The 14,991-nt window shown below is 58.3% G+C and overlaps 5 protein-coding genes across 5 annotated transcripts; 3 read left to right on the top strand and 2 right to left on the bottom strand.

The window, feature by feature from the left end:
• Positions 1 to 5,123: 5,123 nt before the first annotated feature.
• On the bottom strand, positions 5,124 to 5,663 carry B0I36DRAFT_354308 (uncharacterized protein; the record flags this gene model as incomplete). Its single annotated transcript, XM_046157299.1, has 1 exon — positions 5,124 to 5,663. The coding sequence occupies one exon, from the start codon at positions 5,661 to 5,663 to the stop codon at positions 5,124 to 5,126; it is 540 nt and encodes a 179-aa protein (XP_046006250.1).
• A 454-nt stretch (positions 5,664 to 6,117) lies between these two features.
• Positions 6,118 to 7,370, top strand: B0I36DRAFT_335121 (cytidine deaminase-like protein). The gene has a single exon (XM_046155422.1). It carries the CDS (start codon positions 6,415 to 6,417, stop codon positions 6,898 to 6,900), a length of 486 nt encoding a protein of 161 aa, XP_046006251.1. The 5' UTR covers positions 6,118 to 6,414; the 3' UTR covers positions 6,901 to 7,370.
• A 1,239-nt stretch (positions 7,371 to 8,609) lies between these two features.
• Positions 8,610 to 10,670, top strand: B0I36DRAFT_368041 (lysophospholipase catalytic domain-containing protein; the record flags this gene model as incomplete). The annotated part of the gene is made up of 1 exon (XM_046159550.1): positions 8,610 to 10,670. One exon carries the CDS (start codon positions 8,610 to 8,612, stop codon positions 10,668 to 10,670), a length of 2,061 nt encoding a protein of 686 aa, XP_046006252.1.
• An 897-nt stretch (positions 10,671 to 11,567) lies between these two features.
• Positions 11,568 to 12,510, bottom strand: B0I36DRAFT_335125 (uncharacterized protein). Its single transcript, XM_046155423.1, has one exon. It carries the CDS (start codon positions 12,411 to 12,413, stop codon positions 12,045 to 12,047), a length of 369 nt encoding a protein of 122 aa, XP_046006253.1. The 5' UTR covers positions 12,414 to 12,510; the 3' UTR covers positions 11,568 to 12,044.
• A 481-nt stretch (positions 12,511 to 12,991) lies between these two features.
• Positions 12,992 to 14,964, top strand: B0I36DRAFT_335126 (NUDIX hydrolase domain-like protein). The gene is made up of 2 exons (XM_046155424.1): positions 12,992 to 13,394; positions 13,632 to 14,964. Exons 1-2 carry the CDS (start codon positions 13,117 to 13,119, stop codon positions 14,638 to 14,640), a joined length of 1,287 nt encoding a protein of 428 aa, XP_046006254.1. The 5' UTR covers positions 12,992 to 13,116; the 3' UTR covers positions 14,641 to 14,964.
• The last annotated feature ends 27 nt before the right edge of the window (positions 14,965 to 14,991 follow it).

The following is a 14,991-nucleotide window of genomic DNA, read 5'->3' on the forward strand; positions in this document are numbered from 1 at the left end:
GACCAACGGGAAGCGTCAACCAATCGTGCCGACGGGTAGATATCAGAACACCCTTGTCGCCCCCCCCCCCCACGGGCCAACGAATCAGATCAGCAGAGTTCCGTCCCCCCTGATGCTGGCTGCCTGCACTGCGTGCTGCGTAGAAGCCTGGTTCGAGCTTCTCCCGCTTGGCCGAAGGAGATTTAGGTGATTTGGGTGCTCCAGGGTTGCACTGCGGCTGAGCTGGTGCCTAGACTCGGCCCCTGCGACAACGGCCCCCAAACACAGGACAGGGCTCCATCGACAGTTCTCTGAAAGCCACCACTCCCTCGAAGCGGGTTTCACTAGTGCCAAAAGCACCAGAGACGTTAACAAGGTCATACTGCATATTATCAACTCTTTCATTCAGGCAGAACTGTACTACTACAGGCTATGGTATCATTGGAAATACAAAAAGTGCTCGAGCAACTACCCGATATAGAACAAGTCCGCAAACTCGCTATGCCGTCCCACGTGGACTGTCACGAGCTCATGGCTCGTTAGGTTGAAGAGATCCGTAAAGAGTTCTGTGTGATCGTCATTCCACTCGACCCGGGTCCATCGCAGGCGGGCTTCCCTGGGGATCATGCCAACTTCGTTCCTGTGCGCCTCCTCAAGCTTGATCCACTCTGTTCCTGCTATGAACATTGCCTTCTCGTCCCAACTCGAGTTGATAGTGATGTGGGCTCTGCACAGCGCTGAGGCACGAGTGCGGATCTCGAGGTCTCTACTGCTTATCATGATGAACAGCAGCACCTGGATCTCCCTCTGATTCCAGACCGTGACCTTGGGCAAGCCCAGATGCGACTTGCCCTCAGCAATGGCCACTTGCCTGTCGAAAACGTCGAGTGCCTCTCTGAAGTACTCTGTGTAAAGATCGTACATCATCTCTTCCCTGTCGAACAAGCAGGCGTACAGCGGGTGAGAGCCTAGGCTCGAGAACAGTGTCATGGTCCACTTCCACAGCTCGTCAGCCGTGGCTGCCTCGTCGACCCGGGTCCGGATCATCTGGAGCCACGTTGCGTAGTGCGACAGGATGGCGTTTTGCTGGGAACGCATGTCCTCCGTAGCAGTTCCGTAGAACCCGATCGTCTGGCACGCTTGATATGCCCATATCGCTGTCCTGTAGAGATAAATTCGGTAGGCTTCGTACCACCCAGATGCTGGCATTGTCGAGTCAGGTGGTCGTATGGACGTGGTACCATCGCCTACTTGTGACATGGCGGCCCTCTGGTTCGGATAGCTCGGCAAGGCCCAGCTGTTCATGCAGGCCATAGTGAAGAAGAGAAAGTGCATCTGGTTGACGCTCTCATCCTTCTCCGTGTCGTTCGTCTTGCCCGTCCTTGGTCCTGGCCGTCCTAAGCCGCAGAGGTCGCTCTGCAGCATCTGGACCGTGATCGCCATGAGGCGGTCGACAGACTTGCAATCCCCCAGGATGTTCTCGAATATGACGAAAAGGACGGACATGACGAGGATGAGGCGCCGCGTCAATGTTGGGTCTTTCGCAGTGACCCTTTCGCGGAACTTTGACAGGGCTTTGACGTGGAAACGGACCGCCATGGCGTACGTGTCGCACGACTCACCGCCGAGTCCATGGTCCTCTCGAGTGGCACGCAGGCTGTGCTTTCGGGATTCGTGCACGTAGAGCAACGCCCCTATGCTCAGTGCTGATGCTCTGATGTCTTCGTCACTCACGACTTGTTGCATGAGGGTGCGGGCGATCGAGGATTTATCAATAGCCAGAAGACCGAGGCTGTCAAGAACACGGTTCTGAAAGTGGTCAAGAAAAGCGCCCTGCTTGGGTGTCAGGTCGAGCAGGGACGGCTGTTGTGTCAGTACCAAGTCTTGCCCGCCCTTGATGGGTTGGACGCTCAAGTCATCGACGAATTTGCCCGAATCTGCTCGTGCCCTTGAAAGGACTGGGCTTGAGTCCTCTGCTCGGGGTGTGGTTGCCCGCGACGGAGCAGCAGACGTCCCCTGTGACACCGGGGGTGGCGGCACGGAGCCATAGTCACAGTCGACCTTGGAACGTTGGCATCGCAGACACTTTGGTCGAGTCTCGTCGCATCTGATCCGCCGTCGTTTGCAAGTCTTGCAGCCTGTCGAGTGTGCACAGCGGCTGTCAGCATCTACTGCCAAAGCAGGCCAAAGATTCCAAATCACCTCGTAAGGGCGCAAGTATGTGCCGCTGACGCTGACTAACATACCAGAGGTTACTTTCTTGTGTGCACAACGCACACGCGGGAACTGCGCCTGCGTCATTTCGACTGGCCGTAGGTCAGGGACTTGTTTGCTTCGCTGATTCGAACAGAGGACAATGTTGATAAGGATGCCCCTTCTTTCTCCTGGGATCTGAGCTGGGCTCAAAGTGAACCTTATCGGTAGTCGAATGGCCAAAATGCTGCCGCTGGCTTCATATAAGTCTCGGTGACAAAGCAGGACGTACCAGGAGGATCACGATTACTAAAAGAACGAGCCACGACCCCAGAGTGCGTGAACAGGGAGAAGCCCGGGTCAAGCACTACCGGCATGCCACCAACCTGAGGCTTGTGCCAGGCACACCCTGTGAGCATTGAGCGACGGTATACTTTACTAACCATGGCCATGGTCTAAGCTGTGGGGTCACGCCTCCGCAACACCGGCTTTGGGCCATGGTTAATAGCGTCTAGAACACACCCGCGCAATAATTGACGGGTGTATCCAACCCTGGGGCCCAAGTCAGACCCCTGAGGGCCGGGTATACTTTGTGTAGGGCACAGCGAGGGGGTGGTGTTATTGTGTGATCCTGCCAGACATGTTGGTGTGGGTGAGTGTATGCGTGTGTGTGTGTGTGTGTGTGTGTGCCGGATCGCTGCCACAGAGCCCCAACTCGCCGCCGCCCCAGCATGCTATGCCGTTCTGAGCAAAGGATCTGGTCGCGCGGGTCCTGGTGGGCTTCTGGGTCCGTGCCCACCTACTGTCGCCGCTGCAACTCGGACCAGTGTGGTCACTGTAGCCCTATGAGGCTCCCTGGCTCGGCCAATTCCTTTCTTGTATTGCAAGCATAACAACTTCCTCAAATAGCTTGGCCATGACCCGCCACACGTGGCAGCATGGCTGAAAAAGTGGTAGGCGAAAAGGCGGAGATTAAAGGCGAAGGGCACCATTGCATGACACAGCTCGACGTTGCAGTTGAGCACAATGTGCCAGGTTCCCTGCCTGCCTACTGTTGGGTGTTAATACCTCCCCTCCCCAGCCCCTGGGCACTCGTCAACTCATGGTCCAGGCCAGGATCAGGGGTACCATCAATCCGAAATGTGTTGGTGGTCGGACAGGCATGTTCAGGGGTCAAAGAAGAGACAGACAGACAGGCAGACAGGCGCCGCAATCCACCCATCCGCAGCCGACGGAGCCACGTCCGTCCCCTTGTCCCGCTTGTCGTCCGTGGGCCGCCGGCCGCATTGCGGTTATGTCATCCAGAGCCTCCACACGGCTTGATGATCGTCTCTAGAAGGATCCAATGCGGGCCCATGGCCGTAGCGGAGTTTCCGCTCTGTTGTGAACCTGCGTGACAACACCACCACAAGAATTGTAACCACTGCAACACCGCCTCGCCCGGGATCGGGACCGGTTGTAGCAACACCAAGACCACAAGGACATCATGGGACATGAAAGTGTTTGGGTATATCAGCACAATTAATTTCCACCACATTCATCTGTGGCGCAGTCTCGTTAATAGCTCTAGCGGGAAGTGTCATGCCTTCCAACTTCGCAGTCATCGCCGTCCCCATGCCCTGGAGCGATGCCAAGCCAAAGGGAAAACGACAGCACGCTAGTCGGCTAGTGGGGCCAAAAAGGCATGGGAGTTTTTGACAAGAGCTTACGTAGTCAGGCAGGGCGCGCTTGTGACCCAAGATGCATCGTTGCCAAGTAATGATGATTGTCTGCTTGGGGCAATAGTAGTACACGCAACGGCGCCTGTGGCCGGTCGCAAACCGCGCTTCAAAACGTGATTGGGCCTGCATCATGTCCATGGCCTGATCTGTGTCGAGATGGCGAAGCACAGCCGCTGGCGTCTCCACTCGACCCCTGAGTCGTGCCCCGTCGTCGTCGTGTAAATGGCAGAACGGAGGGTAGCGCCAAAGGCTATGTGACGTAACAGCCCGAGGAGCACCCCAGTGTCACTCACTCACTACTGCTGCCTGCGGCTTGAGATGCTTCCACGAAAGGGGGCCGAGGTGCAAGCGACACACTCCAGGGTCAGTCTCTCTCTATAGGCATACCCCTGTGGCGTCACCCTGCCATGTGCCCGGATTTCACGACCTCTTCGTCTCACGGCGTTGATGAGTTCACGCAAGCCCAAGGCCTCAAACCACTTAGTCAGTCCAGTCTGATTTGCAAACACTAAACGGGAGAAGTTCTTTCCTCTATTTGTCAATAGTGAAGAGGTCGTAGTTACAAGCCTTGAGATGACCTCTTTGGGACAAAAACGATGCCGGACAAATTGAAAGGTTGACGGCAGCCGCATGCCTGTGATGCAGTCTGAAAGATCGCCAAGCGCGGGATTCACGGCTTTGCTATGTCATCCTTCTCCCGTGCCGCCGTGTATAAGCCCCGATAGGGTTACCCCAAGCGAGCCTTGAAGCGTTTCAACACAAGACCATCAATATATTCCTGCGCCAAGGCCAGGCCATCCCTTCTTCAGCCCTATTGTAGCCCCCGGGTCGCTCTGGCACGGACTGTTCCTGGGCCTGCCACGATATTGCTCCAAGGAATCCCTGGATACTCCAGACCCCAGCTTCACCCCTGTATGCGCGCATTTAATGGCCCATGCGGCAGGCAGGCAGCCATGCCTGAATAGGCAACCTCGAGATCTAATCCCGCGAGATATCGACCTAGCCCTCCCAGCTCGGCCTGTCGGGCTGGGTTGCAGTGGTGCGTACTCGGCGGTCATCCCGCAGCTGTCAGTTGCCACATGGCACCTCGCCAAAGCAAACACACTGCAGCTGTACCAGTATCGCCCCGCCTCTGCGCTGGGACACACTCTGATCAGCCATCTGCAAGTGAACACTGTCTGCCCGAGCCAGAAATAGAGTGGCACGAGCAGACGCATGAAAAGGCACTAATTATGGATGGAGAGGATGTACATTGACGTTGCCACCAAACGCAACCCACGCACTGATTGGTTGGCATCTTCCGATCCCGAAATGGCAATCCGCGCCGCGGCCTGTATGCCTGTCGTCGTGGAATCGTCTCGGTAGTCTATCCCGTTGACCGTGGCCCCCGTCATGGCTCACCCCGGGCCCTGGAGCTGCACGACCAGGTGCCAACAGGGGCCCCCAGCTTAGGCATTGTCGTCGAATAATGTTGGAGAGTGTACGACGAGTGGGCCCGCACGAGGGCGGACTACCGTACCATGGTAGCACATCTGCATGTGGTATATGCAACAGGCCAAGAACGCTCATTACGCCGGAGACCAAGCCGTTTCCGTGCTCGCAAACCCCAGCCATTGGCTCGAAGCCGGGCTTTCCACGAATCCTCCAGACGCGGCCCACGGGGTGGCGTAGCCTTGGTGTTCCTCCGATCGCCGAGCATGCCGGAACTGGTTGCGGAACAACCAGGGTCTCGCTACCATGGTAGGGGCGGAGTTCGTGCCCCAAGGACATGGTTGTGGGTTACATAATCTGCCAACGGGCATGGTCAGTTTGGCCGTTGCCGACGGCCCACGACAAGCGGGTTAGGCCGTCCGTCGAGGCAAGCTGGCAGGCAGTGCAACAAGGCCTGGTCCACGGGCCGGTGGCCCACCGGGCTTAACCCATCGGCGATGACTTAGCATGCATATCTTGTCTCCAAGGGCGAGGACGAGGCGTACCGTACTGGTCGGACCCCGCGGCCACCGCCCCGTAGTGAGCAGTCTGCAGAAGGGCCCCCAGTACCAGGGACTCGGCATGGAACCCTGATTACCACTTGATGCACTGCCTACCTTGACCTGCCTCGCCCATGTTGACCCTGCTGGATCTGGCTGACTAACAACAAGCGCGGGATGCATTACGGGTACGGCCCAAGGTCTCCCCCGAAGCGGGGAAGCGTACTGTAGATGGCCTCTCGCCCCATAGATAGCGAACGCCCTGCCGGAAGAAGGAGGGGGACGGCACCGAGTGCCTACCTGCCACACGCTAAAGTTCTCACCACAGGCACCACCTGCAGTCGATTCCTGGCAGTTCTGGCGTGTGTCTCGAGGCTGATACCCCGTCACTGGAGATTGCCGCGCGGAATCCAAAACACTACACACTCTGACCACACCCCCCCTTGGAGTTGGGTCGGTCCCGAAGAGCACTATTACACACAATACCAACGACCACACGAGGTAACTCTAGGCACCTGCCAAGGAACGGGTGAACAGGTCGTCCCTCGAACATGGGTATCAGCGATCACGACCGCGGCTTCCTCCGCCAGTGCGTCGACCTCGCCCGCCAGGCCCTCGCGGCCGGCGACGACCCCTTTGGCTCCGTGCTTGTGGACGGCACTGGCCAGGTCCGCTACACGGACCGCAACAGGACCCGCACGAAGCAGGACGTGACCTGGCACCCCGAGTTCACGATTGTCCTGTGGGCGCAGACGCATATGTCGGCAGCAGAGCGCGCCGCGTCGACTGTCTACACGTCGGGCGAGCACTGCCAGATGTGCTCGACGGCTCACGGCTACGCGGGGCTTGGCCGCATCGTCTTTGCCTCGTCGTCGACCCAGTTCGTCCAGTGGCTAAGCGAGCTCGGCATCACCAATCGTCCCGTCCGCAGCATCCCCATCAAGGATGTCGTGCCCGGCTTGACGGTCGACGGACCCGACGACGAGACATCGGCCGAGGTCCACAAGCTCGTCCAGGCCTGGCGTGGCAAGCCGTAGCGAGACCGCCCAGCCGCCCTTAGCTCCACGGCATACACACACGCGTCCGTGCCCGGTAGCTAGGGTAAGCGAGTTCGGAGGAGGATGCGTCAATCAAGAATCATCTTAAACGACGATGACTCGGGCCAAGGAGGACGACGAGGACGACAAGGGGTGGCCGCATGCATTTCCTTGCCTGTCTTTGCAATGCGGGTCGGAGGGATTCGCACGAGCCCGAAGGTTGTGGGGAGGGAGATGATGGCACGACGGGAGTAAACCCACACAGCTAAGGCCAACGCCGGGGGGGTTAGGCCCGCGCAGCTCACAATCCCTCGCTTTGGCCTCAACTTGCTTCTTCAGCGTTCGATTATATAACATGTCGAACCACTATCCCAGCGGCCCAAGCATGGGAAGGCCCTGTCATGTCCACTCTTGTGCCAACGCCAAGCCCTGTGCGGCAGGCGGCCCCAGTAGCTACATCACGTAACCATGTCAGGTCAGCTGCGTTCACAAACACCAGCAGTGACCTAGTGACTGGGCTCGACAGTTGATTGATTGCTGCGTCATCCGGGCATGTTGAAACACCTGTGCCAGAAACAAGACCGCAGATCGATCAGTACATGCATACCTGATGTCTCCAAGAAGCACTCACCCTGCCGCGCCACCCTTGCCGGGTCATGTTGCAGTGGCAGTCGAGGCAGACCTCGGAACCTGCCTGGTAACGGTCCCGGTGGTGTGCCCGGCCCTGCTCAGAGCACAAAGCACAAACTCGCTCACTACTATTCGTCCCTCTCGATCCAAGCGGTGGAGCGACACTGCAAAGTACTTGTTACCATGTTGGAGCAGCTGCTATCTGTGTCCTCCAATTAAATCTTGGACAAACATGGTCGCCTGCAGAGCACTTGTTACCATGTTTGAGCAACTGAGCTATTTGTGTCCTCCAGTCAGATCTTGGGTCGAACATGGCTGCCGGCAGAGATCATCTCTTGACGAGGCGAGATGGTCTGTCTCCAACTAGACCTTGATGCTGCTGGCATCAGCACTAGCCTGACAAGACTTCCGCTACGGCTTCTTCAGGCCGAATCTGCGGTAGCTGAGGGCCAGATCTCGGGTCAGATCTTGTTCAAACATGGCCCCGCTACAGAAATCAGATCTCTGTCTTCAACCAGGTATAGGTGTTGCTGAGCACAGCACTAGTCTAAAGAGACTTCCGCCACGGACCGCTTCTCCTGCGCGCATCTACGGTAGCTGGAGCCCGAGATCTCGGGCCTGAATCAAACTCTGAGCAACGCGCTAATGCGTGGCTCCAATAGGCGCCCGGAGGCGGTAGGCGCCGGCCACGAAGAGCGTTGCGCGGCTTCCAGTCATCTGGCTGGGGGAGCCTTTTCGCGGAAGTGGCATTGGTGGCTTGCGCCTCCGATCGAGAGGGGCAGCTGTTGCAGCTTTTTAGAGTTTGGGGCGAGGTAATGGCTTGGAGGTCGTCGCGCCTGTTTCGCGGCGCGACATGCAGAATAAACTTCATCTTTCGTGCTACTCTGGGCTAGCTACGGTGAGGGAGCGACCGCGCGTCGCCCCCCCAAGGGACCCGAGGGCCGGCAATGGTATAACTGCGATGCACGAGGGCTGTTCCTCCGCGCTCTCCTCAATTATGACGAGTCCTGCCATCGGTGATCCTTGCTCTTGCTCGTGTCCCGTTCCACAGGCACTACTCGCTGCTGCTGATCATCAACATGGGTATTGTGAGGCCCATTCTCGGAGCGCTGGCTACGGCCGTCTTGCTGGCTGATGTGGCGGCCAGCACACAAGGCGTTGACATCGCACGCGCCTTCCGAGCCACAGAGATGCGCAGGGCCCTGCCAGACAACCCGAGCGGCGGCTACGCGCCGGCCATTGTCGACTGCCCGTCATCGCGGCCGGCTGTCCGGAATGCGACGCGGCTCTCGCCCAACGAGACGGAGTGGCTATCGACGCGGCGGAACAACACCATGGAGCCCATAACGGCCCTGCTCAAGCGCATCAACATCACTGGCTTCGACGTCGATGAGTTCATGTCGAGCGCGGGCAATGACGCCACGGTCCTCCCCAACATTGCCATTGCGGCCTCGGGCGGTGGCTACCGGGCGCTGATGAATGGCGCGGGCTTCATCGCCGCAGCAGACAGCCGTGTGGCCGGCTCCAACGAAACAGGAGGCATCAGTGGCCTGCTGCAGTCGGCGACATACCTCGCGGGCCTGTCTGGCGGCGGCTGGCTGGTGGGCTCCATCTATGCCAACAACTTTTCGACAGTGCCTGCGCTGCAAGCAGGAAACCCGGACACGGGCCTGTGGGCGTTCGACAGCAACATCCTTGAGGGACCGTCCACATCAGGCGCAGGCCTGCTGTCGACAGCCGAGTACTGGGCAACCATATACGGCGAAGTGCAGAGCAAGGACAAGGCCGGCTTCAACACGTCCCTCACCGACTACTGGGGCCGCGCGCTCTCGTTCCAGCTCATCAACGACGCGTCCGGCGGGCCGGCCTACACCTTCTCGTCCATCAGCCGCACGCCTGGTTTCAACGACGCCGAGCAGCCGCTGCCGATCCTGGTCGCCGACGAGCGCAGTCCTGGTACGCTGCTGATCTCGCTCAACTCGACCGTGTTCGAGTTCAACCCGTGGGAGATGGGCTCCTGGGACCCGACCGTGTACGGTTTCGCGCCGCTCGAGTACATTGGCTCCAACTTCACCAACGGCACCGTCTCGAATGCCACGGGCCAGCAGTGCGTCAGGGGGTTCGACCAATATGGTTTCCTCATGGGCACCAGCAGCAGCCTGTTCAACCAGCTATTGCTCCTGAACATCTCGTCACTCAACGTCCCTGGGTTTGTGCAAGACGCCCTGACAAGCTTGGCCAGCGAGCTGGGAGAGGACGACGACGATATTGCCCAGTACGCCCCTAATCCGTTCTTCCACTACAACGACCAGACCAATCCCAACGCTTTTGACGACCAGCTGAGCCTCGTCGACGGCGGCTCAGACCTGCAAAATATCCCCCTGCACCCTCTAATCCAGCCTGAGCGTGCTGTCGACGTCATCTTTGCCATTGACTCCTCGGCCGACGTCAACAACTGGCCCAATGCCACTGCTCTCCGCGCGACTTACCAGCGCAGCCTCGAGCCCATCGGCAACGGCACAAAGTTCCCCGCGATTCCTTCAGCCGAGACCTTCATCAACCTCGGACTCAACCGCCGCCCGACAGCATTCGGCTGCAACGCCGGCGTCGCCAGCTCAAACAGCACGTCCAACAGCAGCACCAGCGCCGTCAGCGGTAATGTCGACTATCCGCTCGTCGTCTACATCCCCAACACGCCATACACGGCGCTGAGCAACGTATCGACGTTCCAGATGAGCTACGACGACGCCACGCGCAATGACATCATCCAGAACGGGTACAACGTCGCAACCATGGGCAATGGCACGCTTGACGCCTCTTGGCCGAAGTGCGTGGGCTGCTTCATCCTAGAGCGCAGCCTGGTCCGCACGGGGAGGGCCATCCCCACCGAGTGCCAGGCGTGCTTCCGTCGCTTCTGCTACAATGGCACCGTCGACAACACCCCCGTTCCGTCGTTCGAGCCGATCCCGTTCCTCCAGCTCACGAACGCCAGCTCGACTGGCGGTGCGCCCACCGCCACAGCTGGCTCGGCGAACCCGAGCCACACCAATGCCGCTGCTCGGGTCGTCGGCGGCCTCGGGTACGATGGAGCCGTTACTGCGTTTCTTGTTGCCCTGGGAGCGCTGGCGGCTTTGTTGTAGACTGATGGACAGTGCTTGCATATTAACGAGCATCGAGGGGGAAAGCATGCTTTCTTCGAGCTTGACCTGGTGACAGGTTTCCATGTCTGCAGAATCGCGCCCTGTCATAATTGAGAGAGGACCAGGATATATCCCAGCCATAAGATGCTCCTCATCTTCACTATCACCAGAGTCCATGGTGGAGTTGGTACGGCGTAAACGAAATTGTCCACTAAATCGCAACTCCATTATGTGAAAGGAGCCTTGCTGCTACCTAGTGCAATTGACATATTATTTGATATTTGACCTCTGAGAATTGTCGATCGTCCGATTACAACGCATTGCGGTCAGTTAAACCAATTGGTGGTGTAGATTGGCTCTGAATCTCGGTTGCAAAATGTTCTGCAAGCCCATTAAACATGCACACCCTTCCAAATTTTCAACAGAACCGGTGAATAGCCTCAACGCGCTTCAGTAGTGATGCATCACTTCTTGAGCTCTACCTCATCATCTTTCCACCACTTTGTAAAAATTGTTGCGATGCAGCGTAGCACAAGCGGTCTTGAGGATATTTATGCTAGGTTCCGAGATTATGATCGAGAAAGAAAAAAAAAAGACTTCGATGCCGCCAACGGACACGCTCCTAATGCATGGTCACGGTCAATATTTCGTTGACTGAAGTACGTCCTAAGCTCCGACCACCGACCAGTTGCTCACTTAGCGCCGCAGCAATGGACTTCGGTGTCAGCCCCAATCATGACGCTGCGTAACCGCTGCAGGTCACGGGCCGTCCCGTGCACACCCACCACACGCAACAAGACACTCCGTGGTTGCAAGCTGGATTTTCCACATGTGGTGCTATTATGTTCAGAATCATGGACATTCAAACAGCAAAACAAAAGGTTTAGCAAATTCAAACAGCAAGTTCTGGGAGAGAGTGATTGACTGGGGGATGCTACACTGATACGTGATAAGAATACAGGCTCGTGATGACAAATTCGGCCGCGGGTAGCTCGGCACGCCTGGCGGACGTGGCGGACGTGGCGGGTGCCCAAGGAAAACAATGCGCCGCCTCGTTGGGAGAGGTCAAGTGGGTTGGTTGAACAGGGGCACCTCTTTTTGGCGGCGGCCTTGGCTGGCAAGTGGTAGCGATGGTGGTCAGACGAGATGCTCTGCATCAGGACATAGTGCGTACAGCGGGTGGTGTACCCTCCCTTGTCGGCTTGAGCCCAGCCCATTGTCCTGCATCTACCCCCTTGGCGGCAGCGTCAGATAGTAACGTAGTGTCTCCCTGGGAGCCCCAAGCCAGGGCTGTTGTTGCTGTTGGGGTGATGTGACTGCTCATGCGGTGACACGGGGTTGGCCACAGGCTGCATGTGAACCTGTCCTTGTCAATCACTTCTTCTCCTCCTCAACAATGCTCTGCCCGCTGCTGCCGTCGCCGCTCGTCCACTGCCAGTCCTCGTGTAATCGGATCCGGCCATCCTCCAAGATCTCCGGAGTGCTCCTGCAGCGGCCCGTCATGAGCTCACCGGCAACATTGACGTGCTCGTAGCGTGCGTCAAGGGTGTGCTTGTTATCCTTGTCGGTCTGGACGGTGGCAATGAGGAAACCCCTGGCGATGCTGCCACCGCCGTACTCTGCCCAGACGATCTTGCCGTCCTGGTGGTAGTGGAAGACGGTCGCTGATGAGACTTCGCCGTTTTCCGTATTTGAGGCTGAGCGGAATGTCCTGCCGTCGTAGGAGACCTGTTGTGACCCCATTGTTTTCGCTGGGTCGGGATCTAGCCCTGCTATTTCGCGCCTCCCTTTCTTTTAGAGTCGTGGCAATGAAAACAACAGGCGCCCATGACAGCGCATGGTCGAGTGGTGAGGACCATTATCAACGCCTCGCCCGTCGGTCACAGTATGGTTACTTGGCTGCCGATGACCGGAGCGATGTGGGCGTCGTGACGGCTTGGCACCGGCCACAAGCGGCCAGGCTCGGCGACAAGTGGACGTGACTGTGGACGGCCCACGGCCTCGACTCCTACGCCACCTGCCACCGGGGCCCGACGGGCGGCTTCTAGATCACGCGCCCCTGTCGTGGCAGTGGGGATGATGCGATTCCTGGCTTGGCTTGTCTGGCCGAGCAGCCTCACGCATCGTGGATGGATCAAGGCAGGAGACTGCGGCGGGCCCACTAGAAGCCCTCCTCGACTCGCACCATAGTTCAGAGGCAGTCGGACTCGTCCAGAAGCAGTCGTGGGTGCGCGACGCTCGGCTGACCGTGCCGCAAGCATTGCGAGCCTGTTCGAGCTTGCTCAGGGTCGCTGGGGCACGTCAGCCTGCATTTCTGGGGGGCCTCGGCCGCGCTCGCTACGGCCGGCACGGCGCAACACAGCACACGTGGACGGCGTCCTGGTTACTCCATCAGTCAAGTCGTGTGCCACTCCGCCTCCGGTCCTGATTCATTCGTCAGGACTGAATGGATGGACAATTGATGACCCGGAATTGTTTTGCCCGAGTCTTTCTCCCTTCGCCTCACCAACGAGGACTCGTCAGCCGATCCAATTTTCCCTCAGCAGAGGCCGATATTGTTGTGCCCGGCAGCACCCCCACCACAGCTTCGTGCCTCCTTTTCGTCGGCCAGTCCCAGTCCCAATCCACCCACCCGGTCGTCGCCTACGCGGCACGCCTGCGCGCCACGATGGCCACCGGCAAGATGCGCATGAGCAACCTCGACCTGATGAGGGCGGCTGACGCGTGAGCCTTTTCCTGTTCCTTCTTCTTTTGTCTCTGCATACTCGAAGCACAGAGCCCTTAGAGCAAGATGAAAGAGCAATACGAAAAAGAAGAGAAAGAATGAAGCCGTCAGTTATCTCAGACCTCACGAAAATCACAATGACGTCTCGCTGCAGTGGTTCACATGGATAGTTTCTTTTTGGCCCCGTTACACACAGCTCTTTGTGACTAAAACAAGCAATCAACGCCCATTTGTAGGTTCCCTTACCCAGATAAGCCAACCGAGGCAGCCGACCATGCGGCGCTCATGGCGACGCTGTACACGCTGCTCTGGCAAGACGGACACACAGTGCTGGGCTACCTGCGCGAACACGTCGTTGACGCTCTGCTCGCGGTGCCCGAGCCTATTCGTGGTCCCGTAACAGTGGACAGAGCCGCGCGGACCATTCACGCCTTTGAGAACGAAGCAGGGGAACTCGCCCGCACGGCGACGGTAGGCAGGGTCATGGCGTACTGGCGTGAGCAGGGCACATTCGAGGTGCTCCGGGGCTGGCGGGACGAGCTGTGGCCCGTATACAGGTCCGTCGACGAGGTGCTGTACAGCGTCGAGCGCAGCGGCGCCGGGCTACTCGGCGTGCTGCGGCATGGCGTGGATATGATGGGCTATGTCCTCGAAGATGTTGACAAGAACACCATCTCCAGCAGCAAAGAAATTCAGGGAGAGAAAGCAGACGACCTGAGGCGGAGGATGAAGATCTGGATCCCCCGCCGCTCCTCGACAAAGCAGACCCACCCGGGCATGCTGGACAGTACCGTCGCCGGTGGGCTCATGACGGGCGAGGTTCCCTTTGAGTGCATGCTGCGTGAGGCTGACGAGGAGGCGTCCCTGCCTGAAGATCTTATGCGCCAGAGGTGCAAACACACCGGCATCGTCACGTACATGCATATCACTGACACCCGGGCTGGCGGCGAGGCTGGGCATATATGCCCAGAGATGCAATGGGTTTACGATATTGAGCTGCCCGCGGATGTGTTGCCAAAGCCAAAGGACGGCGAGGTCGCCGGGTTCGAGCTCATGAGCGTGGAGAAGGTGCAGGATGAGCTGGCAAAGGGCAGCTTCGAGCCTGCCTGTGCGCTCGTGCTGCTCGACTTTTTTGTCCGGCATGGAATCCTCACAAGGGGAAACGAGCCCGACCATGATGAGATTGTGGCGAGGATGCATAGGAAGCTGCCACTGCCAGGGCCGCATTTGGCTTATGCTTTCTAAGTCACGAGTTGCGAATCTGCGCATAATGCCCAGCTAGTATCACTCGGTTTGGGTGACTTGGGACTAGGGTAGGGTGTGGCCTACACGGACACCGATTTTGAATCTGACTGTACCACGAGACGGCCCACGGCCTCGACTCCTACGCCACCTGCCACCGTGGCCCGATGGGCGGCTTCTAGATCACGCCCCTGTCGCGGCAGTGGGGATGATGTGATTCCTGGCTTGTCTGGCCGAGCAGCCTTACGCATTGTGCACTGTGGTTGAATCAAGGCAGGAGACCGCAGCGGGCCCACCAGAAGCCCTCCTCGCACCACAATTAATAAGAGGCAGTCGGACTCGTCCAAAAGCAGA

Source organism: Microdochium trichocladiopsis (assembly GCF_020744255.1).
Source record: "Microdochium trichocladiopsis strain MPI-CAGE-CH-0230 chromosome Unknown B0I36scaffold_11, whole genome shotgun sequence".
Classification (NCBI taxonomy): domain Eukaryota; kingdom Fungi; phylum Ascomycota; class Sordariomycetes; order Xylariales; family Microdochiaceae; genus Microdochium; species Microdochium trichocladiopsis.

What these genes read in the sequence shown, in the direction of transcription:
- B0I36DRAFT_335121 (XM_046155422.1), top strand. Translation starts at nt 6,415, where the DNA reads ATGGGTATCAGCGATCACGACCGCGGCTTCCTCCGCCAGTGCGTCGAC.
- B0I36DRAFT_335126 (XM_046155424.1), top strand. Translation starts at nt 13,117, where the DNA reads ATGGATGGACAATTGATGACCCGGAATTGTTTTGCCCGAGTCTTTCTC. An exon ending in CTGATGAGGGCGGCTGACGC is followed by an intron (nt 13,395 to 13,631) that starts GTGAGCCTTTTC and finishes GCCCATTTGTAG; the next exon opens with GTTCCCTTACCCAGATAAGC.
- B0I36DRAFT_335125 (XM_046155423.1), bottom strand. Translation starts at nt 12,413, where the DNA reads ATGGGGTCACAACAGGTCTCCTACGACGGCAGGACATTCCGCTCAGCC.